General features: G+C 52.3%; 1 protein-coding gene and 1 long non-coding RNA gene across 2 annotated transcripts; both read left to right on the top strand.

The window, feature by feature from the left end:
- Window positions 1–7,100: 7,100 nt before the first annotated feature.
- On the top strand, window positions 7,101–14,969 carry si:dkey-88l16.3 (very low-density lipoprotein receptor). Its single transcript, XM_047045253.1, has 22 exons — window positions 7,101–7,164; window positions 7,375–7,619; window positions 8,150–8,228; window positions 8,472–8,684; window positions 8,781–8,957; window positions 9,055–9,270; window positions 9,377–9,606; window positions 9,757–9,886; window positions 10,009–10,202; window positions 10,294–10,480; window positions 10,583–10,798; window positions 10,878–11,061; window positions 11,217–11,418; window positions 11,501–11,665; window positions 11,789–12,007; window positions 12,127–12,700; window positions 12,784–12,909; window positions 13,104–13,211; window positions 13,733–13,969; window positions 14,126–14,426; window positions 14,651–14,786; window positions 14,867–14,969. Exons 1-22 carry the CDS (start codon window positions 7,101–7,103, stop codon window positions 14,924–14,926), a joined length of 4,263 nt encoding a protein of 1,420 aa, XP_046901209.1. The 3' UTR covers window positions 14,927–14,969.
- A 1,079-nt stretch (window positions 14,970–16,048) lies between these two features.
- Window positions 16,049–18,735, top strand: LOC124484555. The gene is made up of 4 exons (XR_006957972.1): window positions 16,049–16,235; window positions 17,051–17,391; window positions 17,509–17,591; window positions 17,774–18,735. It is a non-coding gene; the product is annotated as an uncharacterized LOC124484555 (long non-coding RNA).
- The last annotated feature ends 152 nt before the right edge of the window (window positions 18,736–18,887 follow it).

The raw sequence follows: 18,887 nt of genomic DNA on the forward strand, positions 1-18,887 counted from the left end.
ACAAATCAAAGCTTGTGTGTGCCTGCACATGCAGGTAAAGGTTGTGGACCAACCCGATGGCAGTGTGATGATGGAACGTGCGTGCCTCCCGAATGGAGGTGTGACGGGGATGGAGACTGTTTGGACGGCTCGGATGAGATGAACTGCGGTGGGTTTCGGTAGCAGTTATAATGTTTGTTTTTCACTTTACGATGTCATATCCGCAGGGGCTCTGATAGAAAACACGTGTGGATTTGCAGTCCAGTATGGTTCTCAGTACAGATTCATGAAGGATGTAATTGTAGATTTGTCTCCCGTTTTCTCCTTGTCTCCAGAGTGTATGCATGGCCAGTTTTTTTGCGTGGGCTCTCGGGTGTGTGTGAGTGAGTCAGCGCGGTGTGATGGTCAGCAACAGTGTGCCGACGGTTCCGATGAGTTGAACTGCACTGTCAGTCTGGCCCAACAACAACACCAGGAGCCAGGGTGTCTACAAGGAGACTGGACCTGCAAGAACACGATATGCATCCCCAAGGAGCTCCGCTGTAACGGGGCCAACGACTGCATGGACAATTCTGACGAAACGGACTGTGGTGAGCTCTGGGGTAATCTCCAGGTTTGGGGGTCCTCTTTGTGATCTGGGAAACATCTAAAACATACAGGGCAGGGGGGCACGAGGACCAGGATTGAGAACCACTTGCTTTAGACATGGATCAAATACAATTGTTTGTGCAGGAAACTGTGACCAGGCTAGTCTGCGTTGTCCTGGAGGGCTGTGTTACTCCACTCAGGAGAAGTGTGATGGCAAGGTCCAGTGTCCTGATGGCAGCGATGAGCCTTCTACTTGTGGTAAAACACTCACATTTCTTCCAGACAACTTCTATTCTGCATAAAAAAAAACAAAAGATCTGTCTGTGGCTGAGCTTGTTTTCCCCTCAAGTCAGTCCTGTGGTTGACCTGTGTTTGTGGTTCTTATGCAGGCCGAAGCTGCTCCGTGGCTAACGGAGGCTGCAGTCACAGGTGTGTACCCCAGACCTGGGGGACCCTGTGTGTCTGCCCCTCCGGCTGGAAGCTGTCTGCCAACGGATCCATCTGCCTGGGTAGCCTTAACTTGGACCACAATTATAAATATACATATTTGTAAGACGTACAAATACTGTTTGTGATGGAGCCCTGAAACTTCTCTTCCACCCTCCAACTCGTCTCCCCTGTCTTGTTTACTGCTCCCCGTTCTCCCTGGCTCAGATGTGGACGAGTGTTCCCAGGCCTACGGTCCCTGCAGCCACAGCTGTGTTAACACTGAGGGCTCCTACTACTGCCACTGCAGGGATGGCTTCCAGCAGAAGGGCAACACAAACTGCCTCCCCACAGGTGACTCGGCCGGACTCAGTCTGACTCTGAGCCAAGGACACGGGCTAGTCCTGCTGGTGCCTTGCAGCCTCAGGGTTGTGACTTATTAACTAGATTGTTAGTCTGACCACTTTACTGCCTAAAATACAAGCTAGTCCTGTTTTAGTACAGGTGACTGGGAATATAACCCTGCCTCAGTCCTCCTGCTTCTGTATCTTATAGTAACTGAGAGAGAACTAACCAGATGGGCTAAAGCAATACCTTTTTGTTCTAGCCTAGCTACCTGCCTGGAGCACAGTCTTCCCCAAGTTAAAGATAACCCCGTCAGCAGCACACTAGATTAGTTTTTTCTTATGCCTGAATGTAGACATCCCTCCCTCTCCCCAGGTGCAGATCCCATGCTGCTGACTGTGCTGAAGGGCACCTTGGGTCTTATCAACCTGAAGACACTGCAGTTTAAGGTGGTGCATAGCATGAGTGCTGACACCTTAACCCTGGCCTACGACCTGACCCGGAGGAGCCTCTACTGGGCTGATGACCAGGGCAACATCTACAAGCAAGGCAACGTCCTATACAGCAGTCAGTTACCAATCCTGCTTGTAGCATTCAGGGGAGGTGGTTTGGGATCACATGGCATTTCTTGGTCTAATGGTGGATTCTATAGTAAAGGCTCAGTGTGTTCACGTGGTGTCGAAAAGGGGTATTGAGACAACATGCACGAGACATGTAAGCCACTTGATTCTTGCTTCAGTTTGATGCTCAGCGGAGAGGTAACTCATGTAACTGATGTTTATGGCTTTACCCCTTACATTCCCTAGCTTTCATTGTTTGCTAGTTACTACACACAAGTCATTTTCTTTCAAGGTCAAACTGGAATCAAAAGTCTGGCATGTGATTGGCTATCTGGTCAACTGTACTGGACCAATCAGAAGTCTAAGTCCATCATACTCGGGGCTCCTGATGGGAGTGGCTTTGCGACCATTCTCTCCAAGAATGTTGACCCACTGGATCTGGTGCTCCTACCCAGTGAGAGGTAGAGTCCTGATTCTGTTCACTCCTGAAGGGGCTACTGGTGTCTTCACCTATCCACCCTGAAGTCCTCGCGTTTTCTTATGCCCCCCCCCCCAGCTGGATGTTCTGGGTGGACCAGGGACCAGGTGAGCGGTTGACCCTGGAGCGTGCTGCACTGGATGGGTCCAGCAGGATCTCCCTGGCGGTGCTGACTGGTCAGGCTCCACGGGGTTTGGCTCTGGACGTGGCTGCTCGCAGGCTCTACTGGATCAGCGACTTCAAGAAGGCAAGTGTGGCATCAACAGCGCCTGACAAATACATAAATAATAATAATTTACAAAAGAGACCAATATTTAAGAATATACTAGAGTGGTGTTGTGTACAAGTCGTGGTCATAACTGCGGCCTAGGTCTACTAACGGGTTGCAACACGAGTGGGGCGTGGCGGCTGATCCTCCTCTCTCCCCCACAGTCCATTGAGACTGTGCAGGTGGACGGGAGCAGGCGTTCCACGCTCGGAGACTTCTTCAGCCGGGGCCAGGCATCGGGCCTGGGGGCCTTTGCAGGCTGGTTCTACTGGGCAGACGAGAAGGGTCTGTGGAGGTCCCCCCAGGACCAACCCAAACGGAAGAGCTTCCTGCAAAGGGCGCCTCTGGCCTCCCTGCTGATCTACCACCATCTGCAGCAGCCCAGTGGTAGGTGACCTCAACTGCACTTCCAACTGAAAATGCTGTCCTCCCAAGCACCGCTTGGTGTTGGCCACTTCTTATTGGTGGAGGGTACATCTGTCCCTATAGCATGTTGGTATGGCTTTGTGTTTTGTGATCCAGGACGCTCTGTGTGTGGGAGAACCCCTTGCCAGCTGTGTCTTCCCTCCCTGGCCAACCCCACTGGCTTCACCTGCATATGTTCTGATGAGAAACTCCTGCTGCCAGAAGGAACCTGTGATTGTATGTCCTAGATCATGTCCTCTGAATTCCATACTTCTGCTCTAGAGTATAGAATCTGCAACATTCTCTGTACTGTCTCCCAGATCCTAGGTTTGCCTATGGCACATCCAGCCGCATCTACCTCCTAGAGTTTAGAGGCACAGAGACTGTGAAAACGTTGATGTTCTCGACAGACCAGGACCTCCAGTCTTTTGACATAGACTGGTATCGGGGCTGGTTGTACTGGGCCAACAGCACTGGACACGTGAAACGTGTCAGCGTCACTGTGGACCAGACTGAAGAAGTCCCAACATTGAAACCAGGTATTAACTTCACACCTCACCATCTCGACATGCTACGGGAAATGACGCGTCCAAGAGGATTTAGTTTTTTGTCTGAGGATCAATCCCATGCTGTGCCCTCTCCTTCCTCCAGCTTGTACAGTCAGGGTGGACCAGACCACTGGGAATGTCTTTTGGTTGTCATGCGACCAGCTCTGCATAGGGTTCACCCCCGTCTTCCTGAGTAAACCGTGGAGACTGTACCACGCAGAAAGTGATGTCAAGGATATATCTGTGGATTGGCTGAGGGGAGTGTTGTACTGGGTAGAGAAGGGCCATGTCAGTACCATGAAGCTCACTGGAGGAGCCACCACAGAAGTGATGAAGGTGGGAGATGGAGTCATTGGCAGCATGGCCCTGGACTTGAGGGCCAATAGTTTCCTGTGGAACTCTCAGGGGAAAGGTCAGTAGAGCTTCACTGTCCAATGGTGAAACTGTTTGCAAACAAGGATTTTAAGTGCTGAATTACACAATCCCAAGTCCCATATTTGATCCATTGTGATGAGAGACGTTCTTCTAATGGAGCTCTTGGTGGCTTGTTTCGTCCTACAAGGCTTGACCTCTTTTAGCCTGGTCCAAGGGAAAGCTCATCTGGCAGGGAGCAGGTGGAACACTTTAGGCTCCATCATGGCAGCCCTGGAACCCTTCATGGTGTCCTATTCTGAAGACAACATCACTCTGTGGAACCGGAAAGACGCCCGCAGAGTGTTGGATGTTTCTGTCGGCAGTGGGGTCATTGGAGTGGTTGCTTCAATGAAGAAAATACAGAAAGGTGGAGTTCACTGCCGAGAATGGGGGTGGGGGGTCAGTCAATGGTTCCATCGTTGTCATGGGAACCAGTTTGTTGGTGTTTTACCATGTAGGTTTTTTTGTTTGTTTCTTCCTCAGTTGCCCCAACTGCTCCTCCCTGCAGGAGTCCTTCAGTGACGTGTCCTGGTTCTTCACTCTGCATCTCCCAGACTCAGCTGTGTGACGGACGGAGGGACTGTCCTGATGGACACGATGAGGACGACTGTGTCACATCTTGCCCCAACAAATGTGTGATGCACTACCAAGTAGAACAATGATTGTAGAAATGCACTAGCTCTTCATGTGCCTCTAACAAAAGGTTTGTGGCACTTTCTCTGTCTCTCCCAGCTGACTTCCTCTGTAAGGACAGCAGGAAGTGTGTTGCCACGACCCTGGTGTGTGATGGACGCTCTCACTGCCATGATGGTTCAGATGAGGTGGGATGCCCCACCATCGCCGCCCCGACCTCCAAGGCAGCAGCCCAGCGGTGCCGACTAGGCGCCAAGCAGTGCCTGGATGGGAAGGGCTGCGTTCTGCACAGCCATGTGTGTGACGGAGAGAGAGACTGTCAGGACGGCTCAGACGAGCAGGGCTGTGGTGAGAAGCTTGTTTCACCTGGTGGAAGTTTTGAATGATTGGTTAAATTGCTGCTACTTCATTCAACGGGTCATCGACAAGGATCATTTGCCCTCTGAACTTTAGCTAGAACAACCGTTCGTAAACTCTTTACTTAAAGATTGGAAGGAAACTTGTATCTGAAAGGCTGGGCTACAGTGCTTTCCTCTGTACCCTTACCTTTTTCTGATAACATTGCATTCCAAAACCTTGGGACTGCAACAGCACTGGAGGGGGTTCCAGAACCTGGAGGAAGTTACATAAACATGGACAAATTACATTTGTTGACGAAACATTTAAATAATGTTTAAACTTTAAAGACTTCAGTAATGACTTTTCTATAAAACTTGTGAGAATATAGTTGTTGTGGTTTTAAGTACTAAGATGGCCTCTTCACAGATTACGTCAACAGCTCTCCAGCTACCCCCCCACCTCCTCAATCTACTCCCCCTCCACCCCCTCAGTCCAGCCAGCCTCCTCCAACCGCTCCTCCCTGCAGGAGTCCTTCAGTGACGTGTCCTGGTTCTTCACTCTGCATCTCCCAGACTCAGCTATGTGACGGACGGAGGGACTGTCCTGATGGACACGATGAGGACGACTGTGTCACATCTTGCCCCAACAAATGTGTGATGCACTACCAAGTTGAACTATGATTGGACAAATCCCCTTGCTCCATACATGCCTCTAATAATTGTGGCACTTTCTATGTCCCTCCCAGCTGACTTCCTCTGTAAGGACAGCAGGAAGTGTGTTGCCAGGACCCTGGTGTGTGATGGACGCTCTCACTGCCATGATGGTTCAGATGAGGTGGGATGCCCCACCATCGCCGCCCCGACCTCCAAGGCAGCAGCCCAGCGGTGCCGACTAGGCGCCAAGCAGTGCCTGGATGGGAGGGGCTGCGTCCTGCACAGCCATGTGTGTGACGGAGAGAGAGACTGTCAGGACGGCTCAGACGAGCAGGGCTGTGAGCTCAAATGCCAACCAGGTCAGAAAGTGGCCTCCTCCCATATCTGGGCTGCAGGTATCAGTATTCAGCTGCTGACTCCTCATGCCATGTTGCCCCACAGGTGAGTTCCAGTGTTCCCATGGCAACAGGTGCCTCCCCCAGCAGCAGGTGTGTGATGGTACGCCCCAGTGCCGGGACCGGTCTGATGAGCAGGACTGCTGGAAGCCCTCCAAGAGCTGCAGCCATCGCTGTGACAACCGGACCAGATGTCTCCCTCAGCATTTCCTGTGTGACGGAGAGAGAGACTGTCAGGACGGCTCAGACGAGCAGGGCTGTGGTGAGAAGCTTCAGCAGCGTCTGGTGGACGTTTGAACGATGATTGGTGACTTTTTGCACCATTATTTAAAAGATGCCAAGTTAAATTGATTTCTGAACTTTAGCTTAGAGCCAAATGTTCTTTAGACTTTCCAACCCATATTAGGTGAAGTTGAGATTTGAGTTGTAGAAATGCACTGCTATAGATTGGTATCTCAAAACCTGGGATACACATCGCTGGCTTCTCTCCCCTTTATCCGTTTCTGATCCAGTGGTTTTGGAAGGCAATGTGAAGGGCTTCCGGAAGACAAAAATATTATTTTTAATCAATTTCACACCTTCAAGACTTTACTCATTAGTGACCATTGTATGAAAACCAAGTTGGCCTTGTCTGGCCTCCTTTCTTTTCAGATTCCATCAACACTTCTCCAAATGTTCCTTTGATCTACATAAAGACAACTACACCATCTCCATCTACTCCTCCTCCACCCCCTCAGTCCAGCCAGCCTCCAACTGCTCCTCCCTGCAGGAGTCCTTCAGTGACGTGTCCTGGTTCTTCACTCTGCATCTCCCAGACTCAGCTGTGTGACGGACGGAGGGACTGTCCTGATGGACACGATGAGGACGACTGTGTCACATCTTGCCCCAACAAATGTGTGATGCACTACCAAGTTGAACTATGATTGGACAAATCCACTTGCTCAATACATGCCATCTAATAATTGTTTTGTGGCACTTTTTATGTCTCTCCCAGCTGACTTCCTCTGTAAGGACAGCAGGAAGTGTGTTGCCAGGACCCTGGTGTGTGATGGACGCTCTCACTGCCATGATGGTTCAGATGAGGTGGGATGCCCCACCATCGCCGCCCCGACCTCCAAGGCAGCAGCCCAGCGGTGCCGACTAGGCGCCAAGCAGTGCCTGGATGGGAGGGGCTGCGTCCTGCACAGCCATGTGTGTGACGGAGAGAGAGACTGTCAGGACGGCTCAGACGAGCAGGGCTGTGAGCTCAAATGCCAACCAGGTCAGAAAGTGGCCTCCTCCCATATCTGGGCTGCAGGTATCAGTATTTAGCTGCTGACGCCTCGTGACATGTTGCCCCACAGGTGAGTTCCAGTGTTCCCATGGCAACCGGTGCCTCCCCCAGCAGCAGGTGTGTGATGGTACGCCCCAGTGCCGGGACCGGTCTGATGAGCAGGACTGCTGGAAGCCCTCCAAGAGCTGCAGCCATCGCTGTGACAACCGGACCAGATGTCTCCCTCAGCATTTCCTGTGTGACGGAGAGAGAGACTGTCAGGACGGCTCAGACGAGCAGGACTGTGGTGAGAAGCTTCAGCAGCGTCTGGTGGACGTTTGAACGAAGATTGGCACATTTTTTGAAGAGTTAAATTTCTTTCTCAACTTCAGCTAGAGCAAAAGCTCTCGACTTTACAACCCATATTTGGGCGAAGTTGACCTTTTGAGTTGTAGAAATGGAACTGCCATGGCTCGGTATCTCAAAGCTGGGAGACGCATTATGGCAATATACACATGGCTTCTCTTCCCTGTATCCATTTCTGATCCAGTGGTTTTGGAAGGCAATGTGAAGGGCTTCTGGAAGACACAAATATAATTTAATCCATTTCACACCGTCAAGACTTTAATGACTTGGTGTGCTTTGTATGAAAACCCATTTGTAAGTTCCAAGTTGGCCTTGTCTGGCCTCCTTTCTTTTCAGATTCCATCAACACATCTCAAAATGTTCCTTTGATCTACATAAAGACAACTACACCATCTCCATCTACTCCGCCTCCACCCCCTCAGTCCAGCCAGCCTCCAACTGCTCCTCCCTGCAGGAGTCCTTCAGTGACGTGTCCTGGTTCTTCACTCTGCATCTCCCAGACTCAGCTGTGTGACGGACGGAGGGACTGTCCTGATGGACACGATGAGGACGACTGTGTGGACGCTTGTAAAGGCCCTGGTAACTACATCCTGTCTCTCGCCTTCTCGCACTCGCTGTCTGTGCTGGACACACTTTTTACACCAAAGTGGTATGGCATCAATGAAGACGGAAGAGAATGTCATATTCCTGAGCAAGCAAGACTTGTTTCCTAAATAACAAGGAATTGGAAGGAATTTAACTTTTCCAAAGGAATATAAGTAGGAAGCTGAGCCAAAGCAGACTTCAGTTATTGCCGCCTCCTAACTGCCTCTTATCTTCCAGGTGACTTCCTGTGCAAGGACAGGAGGAAGTGTGTGTCAAGGTTGGAAGTGTGCGACGGGCGTGCCCACTGCGCAGACGGCTCGGACGAGCGCGAGTGCCCGTCCTTGGCGCCATGCGTGCTGCGCTGTGACCGGGCAGCAGTCTGCCTCAGCCAGGAACACATCTGCGACGGCAAATCTGACTGCAGGGACGGTGCAGACGAGAGAGGCTGCGGTGAGTCACGCCCCTGAGTGGGACCGCACTGAGCGCCAGGAGACTTTTGTGGAACTGGGCGGCTGTACAAACCGACGTGTGTTTGTGTCTCTCCAGCCTCCTACAGTGCAGCCCACCCCAGGACAGTGGCTCCGGTCTCGGTGAAGTGCCGACTGGGTACGCTCCTCTGCAGTGACCACAGGGAGTGTGTGCTCTACAGTCACGTGTGTGACGGAGAAGCAGACTGCCGGGATGGCTCAGACGAGCTGGGATGTGCCGTCCACTGCAAGAAGGGTCCGTGCTCACACACACACACACACACACACACAAACTAGCTCCCTCTCTCCCATGTACAACCTCTGACTAGTCTCCTTACCTGACCCAACCCCAGGTGAGTTCCAGTGTTCCCATGGCAACCGGTGCCTCCCCCAGCAGCAGGTGTGTGATGGTACGCCCCAGTGCCGGGACCGGTCTGATGAGCAGGACTGCTGGAAGCCTTCCAAGAGCTGCAGCCATCGCTGTGACAACCGGACCAGATGCATCCCTGACAGTTTCCTGTGTGACGGAGAGAGGGACTGTTTGGACGGGTCGGATGAAGGGATCTGTGGTAGGACTGTCTAGTCTTGGGACCAGACTAGACCAGCTGAGGCTGTGCTAGTTACTACATCACAACCACTGTTTTCCCTCTTATTCGTCTCCACTCCCTCCACCAGCAACCAATCGGTGTGGCGCCTCAGAGTTCCGTTGCAGCAGTGGCCAGTGCGTGTCGGGTGCGCTGCGCTGCGACAGCCACGCCGACTGCAGGGACCGCTCTGACGAGGCGGGCTGCGCCAAGCCTCCACGCTGCCCCCCCGAGCTGCGCTGCCCGCTCAGCCACGAGTGCCTGTTGAAGGACTGGCTCTGTGACGGAGAGGACGACTGCCTGGATGGCTCCGATGAGAAGGTGGAGGGGGGAGGTTGATCAAAGGGGGTGGAGCAGGTTTGGGGGGGCTCAACCACGGCACTAGACTCGCTCCACCTGCTTGTGATGTTTCTGACGAGGTCCCGCCCCCCCCCCCCCCCCCCCCCCCCCCCCCCCCCCCCCCGTTTCCAGAACTGCAAGGCCTCTCCTCTGAAGTGTGGGCACTACCAGTGGGCGTGTGCCTCCAAGCAGCAGTGTGTACCCGCCAGCTGGAGGTGTGACGGAGGGATGGACTGTCGTGACGGCAGCGACGAGAAGGGATGTGAGTGCCCCCCCGAGGACACGCTCGCACGTCTATCAGCAACTCTGAAGCTGCTACAAGACTCCTCCCAAGTCTACGCTGTGTGTCCTGACTCCTGACCCCCGTGTGTGTGTGTACTCTAGGCGGACGCCCCAAGTGTGCGTCCCAACTCTTCCAGTGCAGTAGTGAGGAGTGTGTCGACCCCAGGCTGGTGTGTAACCAGATCACCAACTGTCCAGATGGGTCTGACGAGGGCCCGGGCTGTGTCCTCCGGAACTGCAGCAGCCCCACAGCCCCTCCCTGTGAACACCACTGCATCAGCACCCCCCATGGACCGGTCGGTAGAAAACCAAACGTTGTTGTCGGGTTAACCCCTCCCGGACCCACCACCGACTCTTTCCTTCCACCTCACCCCGTGTGCTCTGCAGAGATGCGGCTGCGCGTCAGGCTTCAAACTGCGGCCCAGGGGCGTGTCCTGTGAGGACGCCGATGAGTGTAGCCTCCAGCAGGGGGCGCTCTGCAGCCACACCTGCCTCAACACCCGCGGCTCCTACCTCTGCCAGTGTCACTCTGGATACCTGCTGGAGCTTGACGGACACACCTGCAAGAGCCCGGGTATGCGTACACACACACACACACCTGCAAGAAGCTGCGGAATGCATTGCAAACCGCTTGCGCCGTTGTCCCATGCGTGAAATGTGTGTTTCCGTGTGTTAGTGGAGCCGGTGTTGCTGGCATGTGTCACGTCTGAGCTGCTGCTGCTGGGTGTGCGCAGCGCCAGCCTCCGAGTGCTCATCTCCTCCAGCAGACCCGTCTTCTCCCTGGACTACCACTGGGGGCGCCAGAGGGCCTACTGGCTCAGCCTGGAGCAGGAGAGTATCCTCTGGGCCTCCCTGGACCACCACAGCCCTGCTGGGGGGACCCTGCTCAAAGGTTTGGTGCTTGGTGGGGTGGGGGGGGGGGGGGGAGTGGGCTCTGGGACTGGAATGATCTTCCAGTGCTGTGTGTTCAGGTGTGAAGTCTGACTGCCTGGTGGTGGACTGGGTTGGGGAGAACTTGTACTGGCTGGACGGGGAGAAGGGCCAGGTTCTAGTGGCCCACCTGGGCCAGGGTCTGCTGAGGCCTCAGGACTGCATCGTGGTGCTGGACGAGGACCTGGATCAGCCACGCTCACTGGTCCTGCTGCCGCAGAAGGGGTAGGCTTGCCTTGGCACACCCCTGAGCCTAAACAACCAGGCGGGGTAGAGCGCTACTGCTGAAGGAGGGTTGGCTGGAATGCAGTCTCTGTCTCTGGGAAGTGCTATTCCATTTCTCCTCTCTCTCCAACGCTCACCTTTCCTCCTCTCTCCAGGTTGATGTTCTGGTCGGAAATTGGCAGTGAGCCCCAGATTGAGCGGTCAGGGATGGACGGTTCCGAGCGCGTGGTTGTGGTCAGTCGTGGGCTGAGCTGGCCGGTCAGTTTGGCCGTGGACCATCTGGCCCACAGGATCTACTGGACCGACCAGAAGCTGCACTGCCTGGGCTCAGCTGGCCTGGACGGAGAGGACCTCAAGGTGAGATGCTCCCACGAGCCGTGAAGTCGCTCACCCGACACGTGACGGGGATGACAACCTGATGGTTAAACCTGTCACACAGCTGCTCCAGCTATCGGAGACCCACAGCCCCTTCGCAGTGTCCGTGTTCAACGACCAGGTCTACTGGTCTGACACCAAGAGAAGGACCATCCAGACGGCCCACAAGAGAACCGGCAAGAACCGCCGAGTCCTTCTCAAGAGACCCGGCCAGCCGTTCGGACTCAAGGCGAGTCTGGACAGCGGTGGGAGGAACCGATCCCTCGTTCCTCAATCGACTGTTAGAGCCCTGCTAACGGGTCTCTTGTAGTGCTGGTGGTAATGATTCATGATCCTTCTCCTCGTTCTGTAGGTGGTCCACCCCCAGGCCCAGGTCAACGTGTCCAGCCCCTGTGGCAGGGTGAGGTGCTCCCACCTGTGTCTGCTGGCTCCAGGGGTAGCTCCAGGCTCCGGGCCCAGGGCCGTGTGTCGCTGCCCAGCAGGACTGCTCCTCGCTGAGGATGGTGTCACCTGTGCCCCCCCTGTGGACTCCACCTTCCTGCTGCTGCTTTCCCCCACTACCATCACTCAGGCAGGCCCCAGCATTCAGCCTTTCCCTCTCTCCGTGTCAATCCCATTGGTCTACCCGTATCTCTCCAATTGGATCTTTTAACATGCAACTTTTTAATCCCGCCCTCTCCTCTCTCCCAGATCTTCCTGCGCAGCATGCGTGGCGGGCTGGGTCTGAAGCAGTGGCCAGACCACCGCGTCCTGCCCATGCCGGGCGTCAACGAGGCGTCCACTCTGGACGTGTCCCTCCGGGAGCACGGCGTCTACCTGGCCGACTCGGCCCAGGGCTCCGTGGTTCTCATGGCCCTGAGCAGGGCGGGCCTGTCCCCGACGCCGGGCGGCCCCGTGCTGGCCCTGCAGGACGAGTATGTGACGGCGCTGGCTCTGGACTGGGTCACCCTCAACCTCTACTGGAGCAGCAGCAGGCAGCCGCACGTCCACGTCACGGCCACCCGGGGGCGCTTCACCAGGACTCTGGTGCAGGTGCTGCTGGAGGAGACCAGCGCCATCGCCCTGCATCCCGCCACTGGCCGACTTTGCTTCACCTCTCTGGGCAGAGGGGAGGGCAAGGGGGGGGAGACGGCCGGCGGCATGGCACAGCTGCAGTGCACCAACATGGACGGGGGATACCAGGCCATGCTCTGGAGGAAGTCTGTGACACCGACATCGCTGGTGTTCTCTCACAAAGGCACCCATCTCTACTGGGCGGACCTTGGTGAGTGGGCCTTTCCTCTGAGCTGTTGGACATTGTGTCCTTGTGTAAGGGCTTGGATCATCTGACCTGTGGTCTGTCTACAGGGGCTGGGGTTATCTGCTCAGTTGCAGTGGATGGATCAGACTACAGGCAGTACAAGACTGGTCCTGGCATCCTGATGTCCTTCACACGCACTGAAAACATGCTGCTCTGGCTCACCATGGACAACGGTACACACACACGCCAATTTCTCGTACCTGTAAACTCTCTGCAATAAACTGGGTTCTGATTCTGACAGGCACTGAGCTTGCCATACCACCAGATGGCAGTGTAGAGACTTCAGTCCCTACCGGCCTTACCCAAACACATCCCCAAAGGTGTTTAGTCTGTGTACATTAACCCACGTGTGTCTGTGTTCCTGCAGATATAACCAGGCTGTGGTTCAGTGATGGCGTCCAGCCTAAGAAGCTGTGGTTCGAGGTCCAGACCAATGTGGTGTCCCTCCGGGCTTACAGCAAGACCAGCCAGAGAGGTAGGGCTGGGAGAAGTAGGGTGTAGAGTAACGTGTACGGTGTGTCTGTCGAGGCCCAGCAGGGCCCTGGAGAGAGGCGTGTGAATAGCAGCAGGTGATGTGATCCAGCCCCGTGGGATATGGACTTGAGGGGGCTGCAGAGCGGTGAAGGCCTTGTTTGTCCCCTTTTCTCAGCTCCATTCAGGCCTCAGTTTTCAGAGCTCAACTAAAACGTCTCTTCATTCCACACCTCAGTCACCTGGAGCCAGTCTAGCCACACAAACGCACACAATGAACACAACCGATACCAGCTTTGCAAGACGAGAGGCGGTGGTAGTCACAAAGATGATTTACAAATGGCTGCTCTTGCGACACCATACTGGATGAAGCTCATTCTTCTCATGTCACAGTTGGTGGGGCATGTGAAAAAATGGTTTCTAGGTGACAAGTTAGTCAAATCCATTGTTTGTATTTGAACTTGAACTCATGACTCTGCCCCATGACACTACCCTAAACCAATCATGACTCTCCTTTCGTCCAAGGAACCAATAGCTGCTCCGAGAAGAACGGAAACTGCAGCCAGTTGTGCCTAGCCAACCCATGGGGGAGAAGATGCAAGTGTGGCCATGGTTACCACCCTGTGAATGACACTGCTTGTAGCCCCACCCCCGAGTGCCCGCAGGGCTTTAGAGCATGCTGGGACAGCAGTAACTGCTTTCCTGATGCCAGATTCTGCGACGGTGCTTTTGACTGCCCGGACCTATCGGATGAGCAGGAATGTGAGTTGGTCCATCAGCACATTCTCATTGACGTCTTTGACTTAATTCCTCATGCTAAACAGGCTTCAGGTTCATATGTATTGATGCTACATTTTATAATGTAATGCTGGCGCCCGCTCTGTTTTCCAACCGGATTCAACACTCCTCCCCCTTCAGGTTCCTATGGTAACGTGGCAGCCAAACCTAAAGATGGTAACCCTGCCTCCGCGTCGCCCCCGCTCAACAACGGGACGGCACAGGTGAGGAAGGACAGCCTGGCGTGTGACGAGCAGCGCTGCGGCGGCCACGGGACGTGCGTGACGGCGGACGGAGTCGAGAATTGCCAGTGCATGCTGGGATATAAGGGCGCCTTCTGCCAAGAGGGTGAGGGGTCCGGGGGGAGCAAGGCACCCTTGGTCCTGGGGCTGCTAGCCCTGCTGGCTGTACTGGTCATCGCTGGCCTGGTCTTCAGGAGGAGGTACACACATTGGCATGGGGTTGGGGTGGTTAGAAGACATGTAGGGTGAGGGATATGTTTGTAGACAGACTTCTATTTTGTGCTGTGTTAAAACCTCAAACATGTATATGTTTTCTATACCTCTCCTAAAAAGAGGTTAGTCCTGCATCACACACGCATGGGGTGCACACAATGGAGTGCCTTGTTTATGTGGACCTGTCTCATGGCCGAGGGGTCTGTTGTAGGCGAGCCATGGCAGCAGACAAGTGTGGAGGTGCGGAGAAGGAAACCCTGATGACCAACATGGAGGGACGTGCGGTGTACTTTGAGTCCTTCACTAACGACCTCTATGACCCCTCAGACTCCGACCCTGACGACAAGGTAACCGGTGGTTCATGGGGGTCACTAAGCAACCGTCATTTAGTTTTTGGTTCTAATCCCGGGTATCTCTCTCGTCCCAGGTGCTGGTGTCTGCTGCTGATGGCGTGTGTCACCAGGAGGAACCTCTACCTGCTTCATAATGCCTCCCTGTGCTCATTTCTCCTGTTCAATAAAGCATCAACCTGATACCTGACTGTTTCGGTTCACTAACATGGATGTCTCGCGTTTGATGCACAATTATCTGTTGTGGGCTCCTTTTGGGTGCCATGTCAACCCACCTGTTATCCTGTTAAACAAGACTGAGTTCCTGTTAAACTTGTAACCTGCCTGTGTTTTGCTCAAACCTTCCTTCCTGCCCTGTTCTGTACACAGGGTAGCATGTGTTGGGGTCCAACAACCTGGTATTCTGTACCCCCACCCCCCCTCACAGTACAAACTGTATCCCCATCTCAGTACAGCCATTGCCAGTAACTGTTCGAAATATGAATCTATCTATCAAGCATTGCAGTCAGTCGGTGAACAAGTTTAAGAATGTTTATTGCTTGCGGCCGGCCCACAAGGAGACAAAAACATCACTCGCCATTGTGCTACATTACATTTTACATTTACATTTAGTCATTTAGCAGACACTTATCCAGAGAGACTTACAGTAAGTACAGGGACATTCCCCCTGAGGCAAGTGGGGTGAAGTGCCTTGCCCGAGGACACAATGTCATTTGGCACGGCAGGGAATCGATCCGGCAACCTTCTGATTACTAGCCCGACTCCCTCACCGCTGAGCCAACTGACTCCCATAGTTTGTCTGCTAGCATGTGCTAGCTAGCTATTTAAGCAGCCCCACACTTTACAGGCATTGATTAAGACAAAGGCATGCAAATGTTCCATGGCTCTTCTTCATTGGCTCCTTGCGTAGACCTGGTGCGTGTTTGTGTGTGTGTGCCTTTTGATCCCTGTAAGCTTGACCATATGATTCACCCAACACAGATAAGGCCAGACATCTTTTATGGCCTCTCCCTACACACAAGGAATGCTGAACACAGAATCATTCTTATACAGGATAAATGTGTTACATCTTAAATGTTTCCAACAGTAACCCCCCCCCCCCATCTCACAGACCAGTCTGTGCCCTGCCAGTCTCATAGTACAGATCCCATTACCTCCCACCAGGCTTGAAGCTTCTCTGACTACTCAGAACACTGGAAAACAGGCATGTCTGGTCTTGCTTGACAAAGATGTTTTGAGGAATTCTGTGTGTATTGTGACTCAGCCCAGGTAGAGATTAAGAGAGTGGGTTGGATAACACAGAGGGCTTGGCCTCTACTTTTGTTCCTACTTTTTGTTCATTGAAAGGTTAGTTCCCTTTTCCCCTCACACTGCCTGGACTCCTAAATTCCGCTCCCCAGGACGCTCCTAAACCCGAGTTCTCAGACCAGCCTGTCCTCCATGCTCGTGAGTACATGACCAGCTTGCATTTGGGGATCTGTAGGAATGTTTCTGGTAGTTGATGGTACCTTGAAACTGTTGTAGAACCTGAAGAACGGGATGCTTGTCTCATACAGCAGCTGTGGGCTCACTGGGCTGCATATCTGTTAACTTAGTGTCAACTGTGAGCTAATGCTGTCTTTATAAACTGTCCTTTGTTTGGAGTTCTGAGCGGGTGATCTGGTTGTGTACCACCGTCATGGTCACTGCTTTTGACTGTATGGTCTGAACTTGAAGGAATGGTTGTCATCTTTTGTGTGATTTTGGGTTGCGTTTTATCCTCACCTGAACAGAGGTTACACCCAGGGTTAACTACTGTCACAGCAGGTAACATGATATGACCAGGAACGGAAAAGTCCTGAAGTCTGTCCTGTTCTGCATGTCTGTGGTCTACTTTTTCATGTATTCATTTAGCAGACGCTTTTATCCATATGATCATAAACGACAAAAGAGCCCCAAAAACATTGTGGGTGGCCAAAACATGAAGCATACAGCACATTGTGAAAAGCAAATATGTGCCTGAGTAAAACCAGAAGAGCAAGTAGTTAAACAAATTGCAATAAAAAAAAAACATGATCCTCATAAGTGCTCGAGTGTGCCTGGAGGAAAGCAAGCAACAATAATATAATTCATAGTGAGTAGTAGTAGTTAAAGGTAGTTAAACCAGTTACAACTAGGCAACAAGTGTCATTGTGTGTCTATGGTGGGAAAACTTTAACTGCCAAATAGTTGTTTAACCAAGTTGGTCTGTGTTTGTTTGCCTGATTATTTCCATGTTCCAGAGGGAGTGCATGTTCACCTAGGCAGCACAGTGTCCCTGTATTCTCTTGCTGGCCCCACCCCTCACCAGCCTTGCCATGGGCGACAAGCATGGTGTGGACCTGGCTCTGAGCCTGCCCACCTGTGAGGAAACACTCTGTAACAAGCGAGGAAGCTGCGTCACAGTTGACAACTACATGGGATGTGACTGCATGCTGGGATACCAGGGTCCCAACTGTGCCGACACCGTGAACAAGAATCTGAGCCTGCCCCTGACGCTGGGGGTGCTGTCTATCCTCTTCGCCTGCATCTTCCTCGCCTTCCTCTTGGCTCATCTGAGCCGAAGACGCAAGGCTCGGCGCAGGTAACCGTGACAACCAGCCCAGTTTCAGAGGATTGGGTGAAATGTCGTAAACCTTGCGTTACTGGGGTCATGCTGATGTCTGATCAGGTGAATATTGACCTGTTTCTGTATGTGCAGGGTTGATGCACTGAAACAGAGTAATGGTGTGTAGAGAGGTACCCTCAACCCTGGACACTTGTAGGATACAGTCCTAACTCACGGTAGGACCCCTGGAACACCCTCACACAAAAAGGAAGGAATATTAATGTCCTCCAAAAGTGATTTTCAGACGCGTGTAAATGTTTACTAATGTGGTACCCTGTTGTCCTCACTCATATTTTGTTCTCTCCCACAACTTTTTTATTTTATTTCTCCATTTCATTTGACGCCTATCCTCTTCCAGCACCACCCCCTCTGCCTAGCTCCTCCCACCCTCGAACCTCTCACTGTCCTCTCCAGAGCTCATCAGTCTAGCATGAAGAATGGGATTCATCATTTACAAGACAGCTGCTGTTTCTACTTCTAAAGACAACCTGATTCATCAAGAACACCTTTTAATTGCCAATCAACACTATAGATATGCTTTTAGGTTGAGGTTCTGAACAGAAAGCATTGTTGCGCTATAGATTGGATCAAAGGGGAATTTACCGCAGGTGCAGGGGGTGCATTTGCACCCCCTTCTGTTGGGATGAAAACATCAATATTTTAATAAAAAATGATGAAATGTTTTTAGAACATATATCAGAGTTGTATGTTCTATGGTTTGTTGTACTCTAATGAATAATTTTAAATTTTAAGATCGAGTATTCATTTTGAGCATGTTTTGTAAGCAAAAATAAGTAAATCCCCATACCCTTTGCTCCTCCAGTTTTAAAACCTAGAATCGCCTATGGACTGGATATTGGAAGCTGTGCATTTTGGGAAGTGTACTTCTGGTAGCTGTGTCCCTCAAGTGCCTTGCTTGATCATCTTAGTACATCCGTGTCTAGGAAATGTAGGTCTTGTTTTTCGGTAAACATTTCACTGATCTCAGTGTTCTGCCTGAAACACACAGCTCTGTCTCTCTAAACTATATCAGAAACGTACATTCTGCCGCTCCCTGACTGCACCGAAACTGAATTTGTAAACAAGCTTATTGTCTGACAGGTGAAGGACAAGATCTCAACTGGTCTGACTACTGTCATTCCTCTAGTCAGACGTGATGCCTGTATGCAAAACAAACCTATTTATAAGATGACTAATGTTTCATGACCTGTCCAAGCAAACAAAGGTTCTTAATTCCTGTATATTTATTTTTACAAATTGTAGAAATAAAGATGTATTTTGGACAGATGCATTGTTCATAAAATGTTGCTTCACAGCTTATTGATGACTGGTTTGTATCTGATGTCTGCACCAACCTGTCAGCAACAGGAAGAGAATCAACCCACGTGCCTAACCGGTCAGACAGCCTTGTCTGTATTCTTGCATGTGCTTGTGGGTGGAGTGTTAGCAAAAGCAAACAAAGATGTCTGCCT

Source organism: Hypomesus transpacificus, chromosome 22 (assembly GCF_021917145.1).
Source record: "Hypomesus transpacificus isolate Combined female chromosome 22, fHypTra1, whole genome shotgun sequence".
NCBI lineage: Eukaryota > Metazoa > Chordata > Actinopteri > Osmeriformes > Osmeridae > Hypomesus > Hypomesus transpacificus.

Bases quoted from the DNA above. Each gene is read 5' to 3' on its own strand.
- si:dkey-88l16.3 (XM_047045253.1), top strand. From the start codon at position 7,101: ATGGTTCAGATGAGGTGGGATGCCCCACCATCGCCGCCCCGACCTCCA. The intron at 10,203-10,293 runs GTCGGTAGAAAA...TGTGCTCTGCAG, and splicing joins TCAGCACCCCCCATGGACCG to AGATGCGGCTGCGCGTCAGG. The intron at 12,008-12,126 runs GCAGGCCCCAGC...CCTCTCTCCCAG, and splicing joins CCCCCACTACCATCACTCAG to ATCTTCCTGCGCAGCATGCG.